Raw genomic sequence first — 19937 nt, 5'->3', positions numbered from 1 at the left:
CGGCCCCTCTCGACTTGCTTCTTGTCCCCAGAACAACAACTACGACTGCCCCCTTCCTGAGGAAGAGCCCAACCCCAAGGGCAGCGGCTGGCTGTACCACTCGAACGCCATCCGCACCTACCTGAACCTCATGGGCAAGAGCAAGAAGGACGCCACCCTGGAGGCCTGCGCCGGCGCCCTGCAAAACCTGACCGCCAGCAAGGGGCTGGTGAGCGCCCCCGCCCCGCACCTGTCTCTCCACCCACGGTCCGGGCTCAGCTCCCCGCGTCCCCATGTACCGGGGCCTGCCTGAGTCAAGGGTCTGGCATGCGTAGGCTCTGGGCCAGGCACTGGGGACGTGTGGAGGGAGCATCCTCAGCCCCTGGGAACGCCCAGGTGGAGGACAGGGGCTGTGGAACCCAGCCCTCCTGGATTCTGTCTGTGCCACAGAATCTGTCTTCTGGTGTCCGGCCCTGGGCTGGCCTCGGGCTCTGCCTGGGATGGGGGACAGGAAGAAGGGTGTGTTTGTGGTAGGAGAGGGGTCTCCTCTTTGCTGAACTGACAGGGGTGGAAATAGAGGGTTTGGGGTGTGGGCAGGTCCAGAGGAAGATGTGGCAGGATCGGGAGAGATTTTGAGGCCACGGGCAGGGGGAGGACTTGATAGACTTGAGACGTGTGCCATGGGAGGCACATCTGCGGCTACCCCGCCCTCCTCCTTGCTCAGGACAGAAGGGGGGCGGGCGGAAAGAGGACAGGGGTGAGTTGAGGGTAAAGGAGGACCCCCCACTGAGAGGGGATAGGCCGGGGGTCTTCGAGAACCCCACACCAGCCCGGACCAGGTTACGGCCAGGATGGCTTTGCGGCCAGCAGCCCGGGTGGGCTGACCTGGATGGCACCTCCGCGAGGCACAGGCCCGCTCTTATCCCTCCTTGACTCAAGTATGTACTGACTCCACAGAAGGCAGGGAGGTTGGCAGAGGACGGTGGGCACTTCCTCAGGTGCCAGGTGCCCTCGACCCGAGGCTTTACGTGAGCAGCTAGTACCGGGAAGGGTGAGGCAGGCAGAGCGGCAGCCACTGGCACTGGCTCAATCTGGAAGTTGATTCTGGGGCCCCTCACACCGTGAATGAGGGGCCGGAGACTTCCCTCGTTCCATGGGCTCCAGACTGCCCCAGGTGAGGTGCAGGTGCATGTCTGCCCGGGGCTTTGTTCTGCAGTCACCCAGGCGGGAGCAAATGTGTGTCTGTCTCTGCTTCCAACACGGAAGAGAGAAAGTTCTGGGGTCTCTCGGTTTGGGGTAACTGGCCTGGGGAGCCTCTCCGGCCTGCCGGGCGGCCTGGGGAGCCCAGCCAAGGCCTCACTCGTCCGTCCGTTCTCTCAGATGTCCAGCGGCATGAGCCAGCTGATCGGGCTGAAGGAGAAGGGCCTGCCTCACATCACCAAGCTCCTGCAGTCGGGCAACTCAGACGTGGTGCGGTCCGGAGCTTCCCTCCTGAGCAACATGTCCCGCCACCCCGCACTGCACAAGGTGATGGGTGAGTGCCGTGTGGCTCAGGCCAGCCCCCACCCCCACCCCCTCGAGAGGGACCCCCACTTTCCAGAGCCTACCGAAAGGTTACCCTCTGACCGCTCCCTGGGGTGGTGGGGGCGGGGAGCTGGCCCAAGAGAGGCTCGGGCGTGGGAAGGGGCAGGTCACCTGAGGATGGGGCGCAGGCATGCGAGGTCCGATACGGTCCCAAGCCCCGAGTTGGAGCGCCAGGCCCGGGGCCCCGTGGGAGCCCTCGGTCATCGGACCGCGTGCCGTCCCCTCCTTTCTCTCCCAGGGAACCAGGTGCTCCCGGAGGTGACCAGGCTTCTCAGCAGCCATACCGGCCACACCAGCAACTCGGAGGACATCCTGTCCTCGACCTGCTACACCGTGAGGAACCTGATGGCGTCGCTGCCGGGGATGGCCAAGCAGCACTTCTCCAGCGACATGGTCTGCAACGTCATCAACCTGTGTCGTAGCAGGTGGGCAGCATGGGGGCCCCTCCGTGCCCTCCCCGGCCCCGCGGAGGAGCAGTGCTGCGGCCTGAGCTGGCCGTGCGGTGCACGGGGGAGCGGCGGGGAGGCTGACCAGGAGGGAAGTCCAGAAGCCGAGCTCCTGCATCCAGGCCTCGGGCAGCACACTTCCCGGCCAGGGGACCGAGCGACACTGAGTCCTCGTGGGCCAGCGGGAGGCACCGAGCGGCAGACCCAGCCATGCGGGAGCTGCGTCTGCTCCAAGGGCTCCTCTCCTCCGAGGACAAGGCCAGGGGGTGGGACCGGGGCCCCAGAGAGAGTCCCGGGTACCTCTAGGTGGGCAGGGGCCTGGGGTTGTGCCCGCTGTGTAGAGTGACCCCCCGTGGGGCTGCGCTCTCGGGCACCCAGGGGCCGCCCCACGAGGAGGTGAGGGGGGACGGAAGAGGGTGTTCGTTCATCCTCAAGTTGCTGGAGTCTCACCCTTGATGAACTTCTACCCGTGCAGTGCCTCCCCCAGGGCTACAGAGGCCGCCCGACTCCTCCTGGCTGACATGTGGTCCAGCAGGGAGCTGCAGGGGGTCCTCAGACAGGTAAGGGCCCACACCTTCCACCCCTGCCGGCGAGGCTTTCCCGCTCCTTCCCACCACTGACTCGGGTCCGCGCGGCGCAGGAAGGGAGAGGCCAGCCCCTCGGTGACTGGGATCCAGGCGCTGACACATCTCAGCCCAGGGCCTGCGGAGGCGCTGAGGGGGTGGAGGACAGAGGAGATCCAGGAAGTGCCGCAGAGGCCTGGGGGTGGGGGGTTCTTCTGGGAACGAACTGGGAAGCAGGCGGACCAAAGGCACATCACGCACTTGGGGGCACGTGTGCACTCTGGCTGGGAAGGCGGGTTTGGGCCGCATGGCGAGACCCAATCAAGTTTAGACTAAAGGGTTTGCTTTTGGCACTGGGGAGCCATTGAGGGTTTGGAGGAGGGGGTTACATGCTGAAACCAGCCCTAGGAAGGCTCCTTGCATGCACTGCAGGGTGGAGTGGACACGAGACCAGGCTGCTGGATTTGCCCAGTGGCAACCTTGCCCCGCTGTCCCCAACACCTCCCCCCTCCCCAGCCGCACGGTCGGGTCCAGTTCTGTAGCAGCTCTTCATGCTGACTGACCTCCTTTCCCATCTCAGGAGCAGCCGCTCTTTAGACCGAGGTGTCAGCAGCGGTGAGGGTGGCCATGAAGGGCAGGGGCAGAAGAAACAGGCGGGTTGGGCTTCCGGCTGGAGACCCTGTGGTTACGTTTAGAAACGGATCAGCCAGGGAAGGGGGGAGGGTCGGGGCTTCTGAGGGAGCCCTGATGGAGAGGTGGAGTCTGGGGTCCGCGTGCGGGGCCTGGGGAGAGAGGCCAGGCTGCGTGCAGACAGCTGCGTGTCCACGTGGGAGAAGCCACGGGCACGGGCAGCACGTCTGCAGAAAAGTCTTGGGGGACAAAGGCGGAAGCAGGGAGAAGACCCTCCCTGGGGGCCGAGGGGAGATGGGAACAGGAAGGGCCTGGATCTGGGCGTCCAGAAGTCTCCGGTGACTCTAGGGCACAGCTGTCAAAGGCGGGGAGGGGGAGCCCCATGGGGCCCACTGCAGGGGGGAGGGCGGGGGATGGGAGGGGACCTGATCACCTCAGTTTGGCCAGAGGGCAGGGAGACAAAAGAATGCGTAAAAAGCTGCCTGTTTAATGACATTTCTGCAGGGAAAGTGAAGGAGGAGAAGGAAGGCGGGGGTGGGGGGTGGGGACAGGGTCTTGGAGGCTCAGGAACTGCCTGACCAGGCAGGGGAGGGGGTGGGAGGACAGCCCCCTGGGCAGGAGAAGGACGGCTCTTCCTCCAGCGCGGTGGGGAGACAGGTGGCCGAGGCCGTGTGAAGCCACTGCCAGTGGTGGCCCGTGTCCTGCTCTTTTGGGCAGGTGGGCTTGGCCACATGACAGCTGCCAGGAAGGCCTCGTGGAGGGGAGGCGGGTGAGAGGACCAGGGAGCGCTTCCTCCAGCTGCTCCGAGGTGGCCCGAGGGTTGGGCTCACCCAAATAGGGAGGCGGCACCTGCCCGGGACACACAGAGAGTCCCCCCGTCAGGCTCTCCTGGGCCACGTAGTTGGAGCCAGCTTTGACCGCAGCCCCAAAGGGACTGGGCTGGTGCTTCGGTGCTCATCCACCTTCACAGGGCTGTTGCATCCCCAGTGAGGCCGCCATGGGCTTGGTCCCTCCTGCAGACCAGGGAGACGGGGCCCTGGAGTCGGCCTTGACTCGGCCAGTTGGAGGACAGTGGGGCTGGGACCCAGGACTCGTCTCTTCTGGGACCTTCCACCACATCCCGCCAAGCTTGGCAGGAGAGAACCTGCAAACCTGCGGGGGATGGGGGGGGGCGGCGATGATCACGTTTCCCATGCCCAGACCAGGTGGGACCGGGGCTTCGAACCGCCTGCCTTGGTCCCCTGTGTCCCCACCGGTCAGTGAGCGCTGACGAGGCTCTCAGAGGCCAGGGCTGGAGCCAGGCGCCCCTTCTCAAGGGCCGCCCTCAGTCACTCCAGAGCATTTATTGAGCACCTGCTGTATGCTATGAGACATACAGGAGTAAGATTCAGTCTCTGCTCGGCATGCACTCGGGGCTGGTAAGGCTGGAGGTGGCAGAACACACAGGTAGACAGAGCCCGTGACCCTTCCGCCCCGCCGGGCATGACCTCCTTGCCAAGAGCTCTTGTCGGGATTCATCTTTTTAAAAAGCGGGGCCAGTCAGAGGAAGAAACAAACAATTTTTCTAATCTGATTTCGGTGGCTGCTCTGTTTCTAGAGTGACAAGCAGTAGCTAAACCCTCACGCCTTGATTCAGGTTTCTGTGATGGCAAGTAGGATGTTCCGTTGTGCGGAAGGCCAGACCCATCTCACTAACTCGTGAGTGTCAGTGACCTCACGCTTGGTCACACGTTTAATCAGGCCAGTTTTAGCCCCGACACACGTGCGGAGTGTGTCCAGAGAGCTTCGCGCAAGCTCGAGGATGCTTAGGGGCAGCCTCTGACCGCGTGGACGCCCACACTGGTCCGTCCTGTGATGTTTCATATAGCTCCTGTTTCTCCTCCGCAGCAAGGTTTCGATAGGAGCATGCTGGGAACCTTAGCTGGGGCCAGCAGCCTCAGGAACTTCACCTCCCGAATCTAAGAAGAGGCTACCCAAGCAAGTTCAGCTTGCAGGTAAGAGTCGGCCCATCCAGGGCAGGGGGCACCCCCGGGACCCCTACCACGGCCTCAGCCAGTCCCAGAGAAAGGAGCCAGGCGGTGCTCCCCAGGGATGCAGAAGCATCCTTCAGTCCAGCTGACACACGGTGAGGCTGTCTGTGAGGACAGCCGTGTAGACTGCCTGGCCAGTGACCATCCCACACAGGATGTTATGGGTGTGCAATGTCCTGGTAGCATCGACAGGCCAGAGGTCTGGGCAGAACTGCTGGGTACAGCCGTGTGCGTTGCACACTGCACGACCCAGATGGTGCCATTCACGTGGACTGCAGTGTGAATGGCGCCCCTGCGGTGACACCATGTGTCGTTTTGGGTTTGGGCTTCTACAGCTCACCACCTTCTCCTTTTTATAATCCACCTTCCAGTCTCTGCAACATGCCTAGTGTGAACAAGCTTGTTTCCAGCTTATGGTTCTAGGGAGCAAAACCTCAGATCCAATATCTGTGACAAAGGCTCATAAATAAGCCTTAGCCTTCGTTAGACTCACCTGGGATGCTTGCTAAACTGCACTCCTGGTCCCAGCCCCAGCAGTTCTGATTCAGTGGCTCCGGAGCCGGGTCCAGGAAAATACATTGTTAAACAAGCATCCAAAGTGATTCTGATGCAGGTAAGCCCAGGACCAGGCTTAGATGCTCAAACCAGACCTCGTCAACCCTCGAGGGTCAGCAGAGGCAGGCAGCCCTAGGGTGGAGCCATCTGCAAAGAGCCAGGGATGGGGACAGGGTCTTCTGAGCTGAAGGGGACTTCCTCATGCCCCAGCTATCGCCAGGACCCCAATCCCAGCACCCAGGGAGGGTCCTGGCTGGGGTAGGGGCTATAACTTCAGTCCAGATGAAGTGGATTCCAAGCCCCCGGAAGGCAGGCTTAGACCTCAGACACGTCCCTTAGACCTCAGACACCCACTCCTGGCAAATGGGCTCCAACGACATGAGGACAGGCAAGGAGAGGAGACCAAAACCAGCAGATGCCTGAGGCACGTAGTCACGGCGTCCGGTGCTGCGCTGGCCACCGGGGGGGGTTGGGGTGGGGGGCAGCTCTGACCCAACAGGAGCAACCTATGAACGTGTCGAGGGCGACCCTGACCCCAGGCTCAGGCCTGGGCACGTCTGTGCGGACGTGGTGAGAGGGGGACAGCCCTGGCGAGACCGGTGGCGTGGCTGTCCCCCTGTGGGCACTCACTAGAGGCCTTGTCCTTTTCCAGACGTGATACGATCCAGCTGAGAAGACTCGGGCCTTGCTGGAGGGGTATTCTGTCCAGCTGCGCAGTATTGGGAAATGTTTAACCACAGCTGAGAGCAAACCAGGACGCTGTGGATGACAAGAATACTTTTAGATTCTTTTTTTTTTTTTCTTGGGGGAACTGACAGGCAATGGGGGTTGGGGAGGGTTGGGGGGCCTTTCTTCAGTTAAGGGAGCTTACATCTGATGTCAATACTTCTTTTGCCGAGAAACGGTACATATACATGTGTATAGTGTGTGTGTGTGTGTGTGTGTGCGTGCGTGCGTGTGTGCGCGTGTGCGCCTGTGTGCGTGTGCTGAAAGCAGGACCTGAAACTGCAAAGAGCTGTGTGAGCTGCCGGACTGCAGCTCGCGGTGGTGGAGGGACTTGCCCTCACGGGCGCGGACAATGTGTGCTTTGGGTGTAGCTTCCCCGTCGTCCTGAGCTGTGTGTGCCGGGGCAGGGGCCACGCCAGCGCCAGGCCCACAGGGACCTCTGCAGGGGGCGGGGCGCGGTGGGGAATATGTGAGGCCGGGGGCTCAACCCCCGCTAAGAGGCAGCTCTGCAGGAAGGGAGGTTGGCGGGGTTCGGTGTATCTCCTGGGAAGATCTAGTTGTGCGCTTGTGCGGCCCAGCCCCCAGTGCCACGCGGCCGTCTGCAGGATGGGCCAGGACAGGCACGCTGGCTTTGCTGTGTGAAGGCTGTCCCGAGGGTAGGTGCCAGAGAGGGGACCTGGCCGTTCTCGCGGGCTGTGTACCCGTCAGAGCAGGCTCAGCCTGGGAAGCCCCTGCCTTCCGGGGGCTTGGAATTCACTTGTTGCAGGAGAAAGAAGGAAGAATGGTGCTCAAAGCCCAGCAGCTGTTCAGGGAATGGCAGCTTGGTCCTCGTATTCCCAGCGGAGGGGCAGGCTGGGCTGGGCAGGGAGTCAGCCAGGAGGGTCCTGCCCTGTGCGCCTGCCGAGATCCAAGCGAGGGAGTGTTTTGGGTCCCAGGAGACTCGGAGGAAGGGAATTTGGATAGAACAGGAAGGGGAGCCGCCCCCGTCCCAGCCAGAGGCCGCTCGCTTCTTCCCCGACCCCAGCCCTCTGTCTCTACTTTGTGCAAACCGCAGGGGATGTGATAAGAGGCCCACCAGGGACACTGGCCACCCCAGACCCCAGACCCCAGACTCCTGTGCATTTCAGACGAGAAGTAGAGGAGGGGCCTCCGGAGAAGGGCTGTGAAAATGGTCCTTGGTCTGCACTGTAGGACAGGGCAGGACACAGCGTCCCCGCCGAGCGGCACTGGTGGTGATCGAGGGGAACTGGCTGCCTCGTCCTCCCTCCTCCCGGCCTGGAGTTCCCCCCACGCCCCGTCCAGCCCCACCGCTCACCCCAGCAGTCAGAGCCTCTGCACTGAGGACCCTCCTGATGAGAGGTGTGGCAGCAGGACGGGACTAGGGACGGGGTGGGGAACAGACCCGAGATGACGGGCCACGCAGCCAGGCGTGCTCTGGTGCTGGGTCTGTGCCGCGTCCTCCCCGCCCCTCGTGGTGGTGGCTTGCCTCTCTCTCAGGGCCCGTGGGGAGCTGGCGCCAGTAGACTGTCCCCTCTGCCAGCCCTCAGGGCCCAGAGGAACTGGTTTCTCAAAGAAACGGAGCCAGGCAGTGTTGTAGGCACTCTGGATGCGCCAGTGAGCGGAGAGGCCACACCCCCGTCTCACGTTCTTCTGGAGGAAAGAGGGGCCCTGGGCTCCCTGGCTTTAGGGGTCCCCAGTGTGAGAGGACCATCCAGTCCAGTCAGGGTGAGAGGGAACCAGCCGATGACCCTGTGGGGGTGCCCCTTCCCTCGGCTTTCCTTCCCCCGCAGGGTTAGGAGCCGGGGCCCAGCTTCTGCCTTGGGGATGGGCAGCTTTTCAGACCCCCGTGGGCCAGGTGGACCGTCAGGCCAGGCCTGGCTTTGGTCACCCCTCTCATGACTTCTGAGGCCAGCCACCTGGGCCTGTCACTTTGGAAGAGGCAGACCTTGGAGGGGCCTGTGGATAAATTTCCTACAGAAGGAGCACGGGGTCCGCTGAGGCACAGCTCACGATGTGAAGTACACGTCGGCCGCGCGCTGTCGGGCTCGACACCCGGAACAGGACAGTCCAACGCCGAGTGGGGGAGGACCCTGTCCTCCCTGTCGCTGCCCCGACCCAGGGCCTCCTGCGCTTACGACAGACCTGGTCACTGGCCACCGGCAGCCGGTGCCGCGGGGCCGACCTAGCAGCGCACGCTCAGCTGCTCCCAGGACGCAGAGGCAGAGCTGGTCCCATCCACCCTGGAGCCTGGCTGAGGCGGGGGCAGCTGGGACAGTGAGGAAGGGGCTCTGGCTGGGCAGGGAGGGAGGGTGGGGCGCTCTGCAGCCCGTCCCCCCGCCCCCGCTCCATGTTTGCGGAGGAACCTAGCGCTGGCCAGGCCCGTTTCCCTGGGGGGTACACTATGCGTTTGCTTTTTTTGGAAATATAGGAAATCAATAAATTGCTGGCATTTCTTTGAACACTTTCTAGCAGTGGATTATTGGGGGAGCTGCTGAGGACCGAGGGGCCGCCGGCTTTCTCGAGGGATCCCCTCTCACTGACCCTGCGCCAGGCAAGGACTGGGGTCACCATGGGGGGGTCACCACCCGCTCCGGGTCCCACATTCCGTCCTCGTCTCCAGGACGCTGGTGTGGCTGCGCTAATCTTACAAATAAGTCACGTGGGACTTAGGGAGGGGATAGACAAGCCCAGTGTCCCACAGCCTGTAAAGGGAAAGCCACCCCCAGGGGAACATGTCCAGGCAGGCACCTGGGGGACGTGAGCTTCAGGGCTATAAAAGGAGCTCGCGTTTACTGAAAGCATGTTCTCCCTGGGTCTTGCAGGACGGGCTGGGGCCCCCTGCCTCAAGAGGCTTGTAAGGGACATGGCAGGCGCACGGAACTTTCTAAGTCATAAGCTCCAAGTGGTGGTCAGACGTATGGCTGTGGGCTCCCGGGTGGAGGAGGCTGGAGAGGCTTAGGGAAGGCTGGAGAGGACTCTTCTCAGCCTGGGAGGGCAGTGACCTCTGTGTAGAGCCCATGGACCTGACCTCTGGGTCATCCCTCAGTTGGTGGCGGTCAGCAAGGCCGGGGAGGAGGGCTCTACCTCAGCCTAGCGGGAGAAAGACGGCCTGTCTGGGGCCTAGACTGTTGATACACCAGGTCTGGGGCCTCCAAAACGTGAGATCAAACTACAGCTTCAAAACCAATAAGCATTTGGACTTCCCTGGTGGCGCAGTGGTTAAGAATCTGCCTGCCAACGCACGGGACATGGGTTCAAGCCCTGGTCCGGGAAGATCCCACATGCTGCAGAGCAGCTAAGCCCATGAGCCACAACTACTGAGCCCACGTGCCACAACTACTGAGCCTGCGCACCTAGAGCCCGAGCTCCGCAACAAGAGAAGCCACCGCGATGAGAAGCCTGCGCACCGCAACGAAGGGTAGCCCCGGCTCTCCGCAACTAGAGAAAGCCCGCGTGCGGCAGCGAAGACCCAATGCAGCCAAAAATAAATTAATTATTTTAAAAATGGCTGCTTAATTAGAAAAAAAAAAAAATCAATAAGCGTTTAACTGGTGAGCTGTCACTTAACCAAAGCGTACACACAGGAAAGTGCATGGCTTCGGCGTGGGTGGCTCTGTGAATCTCTGCCAACTGAGTGCAGAGTGCCAGCCCCCAGATCAGGAACAGAAAGTGACGGGCTCCCAGTGGCCCTCAGGCCCCGCTTGTGTCTGTCCTGCTCCCCAGGGCAGCCCCTGTCCTGACCGACCTGTGCTTCTTATAAACGGAGTCGGCACGCCCTTCGGCCCTCCCCGCAGCTCATGTTCACGGGGCTCGTCCGCTGCTGCTCCGGGTCACGGTCACTGCTGTGAAGCAGCCCTTTCGCAACGACCCTACGATGCAAAATACTATGTTCCGTCCCCACCGTCCTCATGTCCAGCGTTTACAAACGTGGAAACCACGTGTGGATTCGTTGTCTCCCTGCCCAGGAGTCCCCACAGGTGATGTGATGACAGAAAAAGTAAAACTGACGGTAAGGAACTCCGATCTATGTGGTCGTGGTGCATTTAATATGTACGGGTGCTGAAGGGACGTGATGTCGCCGTCCCTGGTCAAGGGGGCACAGGCCCTTCTGGCCCCTCAGAGGATTTGCAGATGGGAGTGGGAGGCCTCGGGGTTCCCAGGGCAGAGGGAGCGCAGAGCGGGGGTGCCAGGAGCCGCTGCAAGCCTGGACTGTGCGGAGGCGTCTCCTGAGCCCTGAGCCTGAGTCTCCCAGACCCCAGGTCCAGGTTGCCCACAGCCAGTCCACCCTGAGCTGTGATGCCATTTCTTCCTGGAGTCCAGGCTGCCCTGGAGACCCTGCAGGCCTCACTTATCACCTCTTAGCACGCAGGGCGTTCTGCCACCCAGCGCACCCAGAGAAAGAGTGAACGGAACTTATTCATCCTAACAACAGGTTTTTTACTTGAGGGACCACAAAATAACCCTGTTACCTTGCAAAGCCTTAGGGTGTTCGTTTGCTTCCCCTGCTGAGGCAGGCAAAGCTCAGGGGAATAACGTCCCCTTCATAGAAGAAGAAACAGGCCCAGGGAGGCTGGCCCAGAGGCACACGGCACGGCTGCGACACAAGCGGGGCGGGACCCGGCCTCCTGGGGCCCAGCCCACGGGGACATCCCAGTGTCAGAGCTGAGGACCCCGTAAACAGCCGGACACGGGGGCTCCGCTGTGTGTCATTCGAGCTTCAGTGGTTCGGGCGCTTGTGCGGCCTGAGGCCTCCTAGGATCTCACGTCTGGTGCCAGGGCTGCTGGGCCGACGTGCTGATGAAGAGAAAGTTCTGATCCATGGAAGAACAGATCCCAGAAATACTGTGAGGGTCACCCCGTCTGGGGCCGGCCGGTTTGCTTGGTTAGAATATGGGGCTAATGAGAGCGAGGCCACAGGGCAAACTATGCCTCAGTGACCCCAGCAAGCGTCCCCCAGCCTAACTGGTCATCCTCTGGCTCAGCAGAGGACTAATGTCACCAACCAGCATGTCAGCCCTCTTGGGGACGCACGTCAATGCCGATGAGCTGCCTGACGGTGGATCAACAGGGACCCCATGTAAGAAAGGACTTCACGCCCTTTAGCCAACCAGTTGGAAGTTTCATGACCGGTGAATTAATAAAAAAGCACTTTGGCATTTATCAAGTGGTTCTGAATCTCTGGGCCACAAATGCCACCCCTTCCACACAAGGCCATTAAAATCCCACCCTCTGCACCTCTCTCAGAAAGAAAACTTCACCTGGGTCTCCATGACCAAGGGGACCCCCGCTGAGCCTGGTGTGTCGTTCTGGTCGAGCCTAGTGCCTCGCATCCCTGCATTCTGGGGCCTGAAGTTGTCCTGGAGGACAGCTGGGCCGTGGGGACAGGTAGACATACAGAGCAATGACCACACACTAATCACCTAAATCTTTATATCGATGCCACAAGGTAGGCCTAACCACTCCCAGTTCGCAGATAAAGAAACTACGGTTCAGGGCTTCCCTGGTGGCGCAGTGGTTGAGAATCCGCCTGCCAATGCAGGGGACGCGGGTTCGAGCCCTGGTCCGGGAAGATCCCACATGCCGTGGAGCAACTAAGCCCATGCACCACAACTACTGAGCCTGAGCTCTAGAGCCCGCGAGCCACAGCTACTGAAGCCCGCATGCCTAGAGCCCACACACTGCAACGAAGAGTAGCCCCCGCTCACCGCAACTAGAGAAAGCCCGCGTGCAGCAACGAAGACCCAACACAGCCAAAAATAAATAAAATAAATAAATTTATTAAAAAAAAATAAAAACTACGGTTCAGAGAGACTAACTTGTTCAAGGTCACACAGCTAGTAGGTGACAGACTTGGAATTGGAACGTGGTCTGAGGCCCAGGTTCCCACTCGTGTGTGCGTGTGTGCGTGTGTACAGAAAGGAATCAGATTAGCATTTCCCTAAGTTATTCCCACAGGACGTTCTTAGGTGCTAAGTGACAAAGGAGGTCTAAGTTTTGGAGACTCTAAATGAGGTTAAGCACTTAGCGTTCATCACTCAGGACCCCCAGAAGCTTTAAGTGCTCGCACACGTGGGAGCAGAGAGAGCGAGAAAGAGGGAGGAGGTGACGTGAGTCCCCCAACCCAACCTTGTCTCCCTGCAGGGAGCCAGCCTGGGCCAGTCTGCCGTAGCCCAGGTGAAGGGAGATTCTGGGGCCCCAGGCAGACATCCCCCTGGAGCACGTTAGTGGCAGACCAGCCAGGCATGGCCTGAGGGGGCCTCTGCCTCAGCTGAGAGGGTCCCATGACGGGGACAACCTCCCAGGGGAGTTGGTGTGTCCAGGTTTCAGCCAGCAGGAGAGGCTGGTGGGCGGGCTGCGGTCAAAGGAGGATTCAGGATGGGGCCCGAGCAGACCTGCGTCATTATTTACAGAATTTGAGACGCCCCCTCCTCTGTCCCCAGTCAGCCTGACCAGCTGACCCAGATTCCCAGAATCTCCATCTTGTCGGGGTTGGAACAGCAAGAGTGACCTCGCTCAGTAATTCTCAAGCTGTAACGTGCATGTGGCCCCTTGGAATCGGGTTAAGACGCAGGCTCTGAGCTTCTGCGTTTCCGCCAGCCCCCGAGGGGTGCTCCTGCCGCGCGGCTGTGGGCCACACTTAGCAGCGAGGTCCTAGCCAGTCCAGGAAGGCTCCCTGGAAGAGCAGACCTACTAGAGAGGGGAGACCGGAGGGAAAAAATACCAGGAAGCAGAGCTGGGGCTGCAGAATAATAGGGAAGTGAGGAGAGCCTGACAGCGAGACCTTTGGGGGCCTGGACTTGAAGCAGGCATGGGGTGGGAGGCCCAGAAGGTGGACGCCAAGGCCGAGCAGCCGGCCAAGTCTGCCCCGGACCCCACGGGGAGGGTGACAGTAATTCACTTGCAAGGCCTGGGGACCCCACCCAGGTAAGCCCTAATTCCTTGGAAGAGGGGTGTGCCGTCAGCTCCCCCAGCAGCTGGGGGCTGCAGGGCAGGGCAGGGTGGGCCCATCTTCCCATGACCAGCGGTCCCAGGCTTGACTCAGGAGGGAGAGAGCAGGAAGGAGGGGTGGCCAAGGCCCGCCCTGTGCCCTGGGCTGGGTGAGGGGAGCCTAAGCTGCGGGAATCTGAGGGGAGGCAGAGGGGAGCTGGGCACCCCCGGGAAGGAGAAGGACAGGGGACACACACAGTATCCGAGATGCCAGCAAACACTCCCAGGCCTCCCCCGTGTGCCAGCTGCTGCTCCAAGCTCTCAGATCTAAATAAGCTCGTTTCATCCTCACAATGACCCAGTGGTCACGTCACCCCGTTTTACAGACGAAGAAACGGAGGCACAGGAAGGGCACTTAGCAAGTCTGTGATACAACTGGGACTAATCCAGGGCGGGTGGCTTCAGAGGCTGTGCACTTAACAACGGGCTCCGGGGCACCCATGGGCTCCCCACTCCCCACCTGCCCCCCCACCCCGGCCCAGCCCCGGCCCAGCAGGTGCAGGATGGGGTCTGATGGCCCGAACAACGGTCCCACTGTCGGCCGGCAAGGCAGCCCAATCTCCTTCCTGGGAAAAACTCCTTTCCTACTGGTCCCCCCAACCATTCACTCAGGACCCTGTAGCCCTGGCCTCTCCATTGCCAGCAGCTGAAAACTCTGTGAATTCCCTTCCAGTGATAAATTCTTCCGAGTGTCAAATATCCAACTGCCCTGGCCCCAGGGCCACGTATCTCTCTGTTCCTTTCCCAGCAGCAAGATTCTCTCTGACCTTTTTAGAGCACTGGGGATGGGCGGCCCGTCCAGTGCCAAACCTCAACTCCCTGGGGATAAATGGTCGTTCGTTCATTCATTCATTCACTCAACAAACAGTTACTGTGCACTGTGCGCCAGCCACAGTCTTGATGCCGGGGATTCAGATGGGAATTCGGCAAAAAAGACAAATCCTGGGTCTCTTAGAGCTCACAGTGAACGGAGAGAGACAGAAGAAAAACAAGATAAACAGTGAAAACACACAGTATGCAGACCATGAATAATAAAACAGGAAAGGGGCCGGAAGCGCCACGGGGAGGGGAGGGTACAGCAGGGTCAGCCTTTGCGCCAGGGATGCCCAACTCCAAGAGGCGAGGTTTCCTTATGAAAGTCTCATTTTTATCTCAGTAACGGCCACAACCGAGCCCCAGGGAAGCCCCTTCCCTGCAGGGTGGTGGGTCAAGGTGCCGGACCTGGCCGTTTCAGTTCTTTCAACCGTCACATCTTAGTTATGAAGACTCCACCCTAACCCACCTCAAACGCCTGCTTCATATTCAACTCACAGCTCCCCGCCTTCCCCGCCGCCAGCACGCATAGACCTGGGGGGACAGGGCCTGTGCTCCGCCACCCCCCATGCCTCTTTCCACGCGGACCCCACTCGTGGGGGTGGGCCAGGGGAAGGAGACAGCGGCTCTTGCCTGGTCCCATGGGTATCAGGCCATCCCCCTCCCCTCCACGTAGAGGCTCCATCGGGTCCTCTGCTCCATCGTCTGCAGGCTCAGAGGGGCCGGAGGGCGCCCGAGAGGTGGGTCGTGGAGGGGACAGTCCAAGCAGCAGACTCACCGGACCGCAGCTCTGGGCCACGCTGTGATGCGCCCACTTCTCTTCAGGGACACTAAACCACGCCCTGGGACCCCACACTCCCAGCCCCCCAGCTTTCCACAGTCAAGCCCCCTAAAACACCTTCTCTTGCCCTGGGGGAGGGGTAGCTACTTTGAGCCTTTCTAGAGCTTACGGTGACCCGTCCCCATCCTGTCCCCTGCAGCTGGTCCCACAGTGCCCTACACGCACCTCGGCCTCCGTGGATGGGAGAAGCCCTGGAAAGGCCAGGCCTCCCCAGCCGTGGTAGCCAAGGCCCTGGCCAGCGGCCCAACCTGTTTCTTCCACCCCGTCTCTTCTGACTCTGGGAGGACCTTGAGCCCCATCACAGCCCCCCGTCCAAGCTCCCCCAAGCCCCACCGGCCACACGCAGTCATCCCTGGGCCCCCTCCTGGGGGCACACACAGGTGGTGTGGTCTGCCCCACGGAGGTCGCGCCCAGGGTAGAGGCCTCGCGGGCCCTGGATCATGGCAGGAAGCCTGTGGCTAGAGCAGCAGTGGTGGGAGTGCGGGCACTCTTTCCAGTCCTGGGCCACGGGAGCCCTCATGGCAGAACGCAGGATGGCTGCATCCCAAAGCCCACGGCTGAGCCCAACTGCCTGTGTGCTTCTCCTGTAGCAAGACTGTCCTGGTGAAGGAACCCGCACAGGCTCACCTTCTGGGGCAAATGCCCATCTCGCTGTGGTGCGTCTCTGAGCAGCTCTGGTTCGGAGCAGCTGGGTCTGGGGGCACGTCCCTCGGGCGGCAGGTGGCTCTTCCCACCAGGCCCTCCCGGGTCTGGGGTGATGCTGGAGGGACCAGGTGAGGCGGGCCTGGGGAGTGGATCAGAACCTGTGCAACCCGCAGGGCACTCGCGCCACAAGATTCTACACCAACTATCTCAGAACCCCATCGCTTCACCTCCTCCACCCCCAGCCAGGACCTCAGCTGTCCCACCTGCTGCCCCACCGTCGCCACGGTAACAGCCTCCCACCTGGTCTCCCCACATGCCTTCTGGCAGCGTCACAGCCAAAGTGATCTTTTTTGAAACGTAAACCAAAATGTGTCCTCCTGCCTGAAACCCTCGGTGACTTCGCATCACACCGAGGAAGATCGACCCCCTTCCCCCAGCCCCCAGGACCCTGCCGGCCTCCCTGACTCCTCTCCCACCTCCTCTTGCCTGGCTCTTTCAGGCCGCGGATCACACCAACCTCCCTGCCCTGCATTCCCTCTGCCCCCCGACAGCTCTGCTCTCCTCCTCTGTGGACCCCTGCTCACTCTGGGTGCCAACCCAGCCATGGCTCCCACATTCCACATGTGTGTGTCTAAGCGTGTACATATGCTTACCTCTATCTGCATATTAGTATCTATCTATTCATTGGCTTAATGTGTTTACTTTCTCTCTCCCTGGTCTATGAAGACCTGGAGCTCCTGCCCTGTGGCCAGTTATGACCCTGACAACAGTCGCTACCTGCGCTGGGCTCTGTGCTCGCTGCGTGTGTGTTGGATTCACGGAAGGATGGATGAGCCTCACGGTAGAAAGACCGGTCATCCGTCAGACCCGGTGCTCACGCTGATGCCACGTGAGTGAGGCGAACGTCTCGACCTTTCAGGATCAAAGCTGTTCTTTTTCTAGTTTCAGTTGTTTGGGGTTGATTCAGTGCTTTGACTATACAAGCTAGGACAGCTATAATGTGACAGTTTTGCCTTATTTGCCCTCCCCGTCAATATTTTTTTTTTTTTTCTGTACGCGGGCCTCTCACTGTTGTGGCCTCTCCCGTTGCGGAGCACAGGCTCCGGACGTGCAGGCTTAGCGGCCATGGCTCACGGGCCCAGCCGCTCCGCGGCATGTGGGATCTTTCTGGACCAGGGCACGAACCCGCGTCCCCTGCATTGGCAGGCGGACTCTCAACCACTGCGCCACCAGGGAAGCCCCTCCCCGTCAATATTTGATGTTCAGATGATCAAATCCTATACCAGACAGGCTGGATGAGAATGATCTCTTCCTCCATCCATTCACCATATGGGGCTGGACACTGGGCTCCACAGATGACTGAGCCAGGGCCCCAGGAAGCTCCCAGCGTAGAAGGAGAGAGATGAGAAAACCAACCAGCACAGCTGAGTGGGGTGAGGCCGATGTTAATCTGAGCGAGGACAGCGGCAAGACCTCACGCTCACCAGCCAGACGGCCAGCAGGGTGCCCGGGGAGCCATCAAAAGCCTGCAGTAGACACATGTGAATGTTATTTTACACTCGATATCCCACCATCAGGACTGCTGCATGCAGACTTTGCATCATATAATCAGAAATTATTCAAACATGTGTTGGCTAAAATACAGAAGCAATTGCTTAAAAACACGCTTTTCTTGGTTTCTATCAGATACCCAATTTGGTACAAAGCGTACCATGCAAATAATTTAAAAATCGTAATCAAAACAACAAAGGTCCTGCCCTGCATGGCCTTGGATGCGTCACCCAACTTCTTTGAGCCCCAGTCCCTCATGTAGAGGGTGTTATTTATGTGGGCCCTGACTCGGCGTGGGACTGAGATATCGCACGTGAATTACGCATGGCGCCCCAGCGCACGGCAAGGGCCTCATGTTGATCTGGCAGCATTTGTCTGTGTCATCGTGGAGCTGGCTTACAAGTTATGCCTACTACTCACCACCTGCCCTGGACCCCAGAAGGTAGGAGGTGTGGAGCCAGAGGGGTGACTATGTCAAGTCCGGAGGGAGAATAAAAACTGCTTGGCCATTAGCACGGAGCAGAAAGGAAGCGACCCCTCCCTTCCTTCTCAGCAACCTGCACCGGTGGGCTGCTCCTCTGGGGAACTGGCAGGGGAGGGGTGGGGGGGGAGGGGAGGAGTGCGCAGCTGGTGCTGAACAGGGTCTCCCCACCCTCCCCCGCAAGCCCAGCACGTGATCTCAGCCCCATCTCGGCACTTCTCAGCCCGGAGCCTCCAGGGCCTCACACCCCCTCCAGCCCGCCCTCCACTTCCCTGAAGAGCAGCCCTGCCCGCCTCCTGCGGGGTGCCAGTGCCCGGGCCCCACTTTATGCGGAAACTGCTTTGGGACTGGGCTCCCTGAAGCTGTGCAGTGCAGCTGGTCTGCGGAGTGCAGGGCCACAGGGCGGGGCTGCCACCCTGGGGCCTGGGCGCTTAGCGCCGCGTGGAAACAGTTTTCTCCTGAGTCTTCCAATGAGAGCCATTTAAATTCCTGTAGCCATTGGGGTGGAGGCTGAGAACCAGGGATGAGCGGGTGGGTGGAGCTGAGGCTCCAGGGAGGGTGCCGGGGAGGGCGTGGGGCGCCCAGACCTGGCCTCTGAATCACAGGCCCAGAGCGAAGGGCCTTCAGCGTGGGGCTCTCAGGGAGGCATCGCCCGGGAGGCCACAGGAGCTGGTCTTCCCCGCAAGACTGCTGGGGAAACCGTGACTTGAGCGAGGCCCCGAGGGATGGACGGGAGAGCGGGAAGGGGGATGGACGGGAGAGCGGGAAGGAGGGCCGTCCAGGGACAGGGAGGAGAGGGCGGCGGTGGGAGAGTGTGGGATGTTTGGGCAAACGGAAGAGCTTGCTCCATCTGGCTGGACTGCGGGGGGCTGCAAGCATCCCCTGGGGTGTCCCTGTCACCCCAGCAATACAGGGCAGCCAGGCCCAGCCCCTCCACCCTGGGGTCCCTCTCTGTGCAGTCGGGGTGACCCAGCAGCAAAGCAGTGACAGGTGCTTCCTGATTCCCCCCAAACACGTGGTCACAAGGATGGGCTGTCATTGCCCCGAGAAGGGGGAGGCCCCTGACTGAGTCCCTGCCCTTCAGGTTGGCCTTCCCATGCTGAACAGGGCACATCCCCTGTCTGGTCCCCCAGCTCCCAAGGGGGCAGAGAGGCTGCCAGGAGGGGCTGCTGTTTCTGGGCTGGTGGGGAGGGAGCAGAGCCCAGCTCTGCCCTCCTGCCCTGCATCGACCCAGGCCACCCCAGAGGCCTCCCAGGGTTCCCGGGGGGCAGGGCGGCTCTGAAGTTGGGGAGGTTTAGGGTGCTCCCAGCAGCAAGGCTCGCGAGCTAGGCAGTCCTGGCTCTGGAGCCGTAGATCCGGTTCAAACCCCAGCTTTGCACTTACTAAGTGAACGGCCCTCAGACAGCGCCTAAACCTCTGAACCTGTTTCCCCATCGACAGGGGATGTGGCCTGGGGACCGTGGGTGGTTGGCCAGAGAGGACACATGTAAAGTGGCCAACACAGGCGTGCACGGGGGCAGAGTGAGGAACACGTGAGGGCGTGTTGTGTGTGGGGAAAGGGGTGAGCCTGCCCTCTCCCAAGCATTTCTCCAGTTCACACTGTCTCCGCCCAGGTCGGCCTGGTGGGCGGGCTGGACTTCCCGGGGGAAGTGAGCCCAGAGAGGCCAGTGCCACGGCGACTCCGCAGGGACACAGACACCTGGGCCCGTGGGAGAGTCTGGCCAGGAGGAGCGCCACCAGCCCCCCTGGCCCCAGGGCGGGCCCTGCCCCACCCATTCAAGAAACCAGCCTGCAGTATCAGGGGTGGAGCCCCAGCTGGGAGCCAGTTCTGCCGCTTCCTGTGGGCAGTGGCACAGACCCAGGCCAGCTCCAGGCGGGGCCGGCCAGTAGCAGCAGGGTGGTGCTGCCCCCAGTCGCTGGGGTCTCTAAAGGAGAAGGCCTGACCTGGAGCCCAGAGAGAAAAGAGGCTTCTGGGGGCTCCGTAGACCCTGCACGAGGAGGGCCAGCCAGGGCCCAGCGCTGCTGACCTGGCTTCCACACACCTTGAGCCCCGGAGGGGGCTGGTGACAGGTTACAGCCAAGTTAGCAGAGACAGCGGCCAACATC

General features: G+C 61.0%; 1 protein-coding gene across 3 annotated transcripts in view; it reads left to right on the top strand.

Moving 5' to 3' along the window:
* The window catches only part of PKP1 (plakophilin 1), a 52068-nt gene extending 34607 nt beyond the window's left edge, over positions 1-17461 (top strand). For 2 of the 3 annotated variants that reach the window (XM_022561999.3, XM_089905019.1), the window contains 6 exons: positions 32-208; positions 1360-1513; positions 1802-1988; positions 2485-2569; positions 5090-5196; positions 6440-8972. In XM_022561999.3, coding sequence (XP_022417707.2) covers positions 32-208; positions 1360-1513; positions 1802-1988; positions 2485-2569; positions 5090-5164 — 678 coding nt within the window. In that variant the 3' untranslated portion in view covers positions 5165-5196; positions 6440-8972. Of the gene's footprint in view, positions 1-31; positions 209-1359; positions 1514-1801; positions 1989-2484; positions 2570-5089; positions 5197-6439; positions 8973-16525 lie in introns of those variants that run through there. The other variant, XM_089904982.1, reaches the window with a different exon arrangement.
* Positions 17462-19937: the final 2476 nt, after the last annotated feature.

This window comes from Delphinapterus leucas, chromosome 1, assembly GCF_059928025.1.
Source record: "Delphinapterus leucas isolate spDelLeu-1000000601 "Yukka" chromosome 1, BTC_Dleu_Yukka2, whole genome shotgun sequence".
NCBI classification, from domain to species: domain Eukaryota; kingdom Metazoa; phylum Chordata; class Mammalia; order Artiodactyla; family Monodontidae; genus Delphinapterus; species Delphinapterus leucas.
This window is presented reverse-complemented; position numbering and strand designations above follow the sequence as displayed.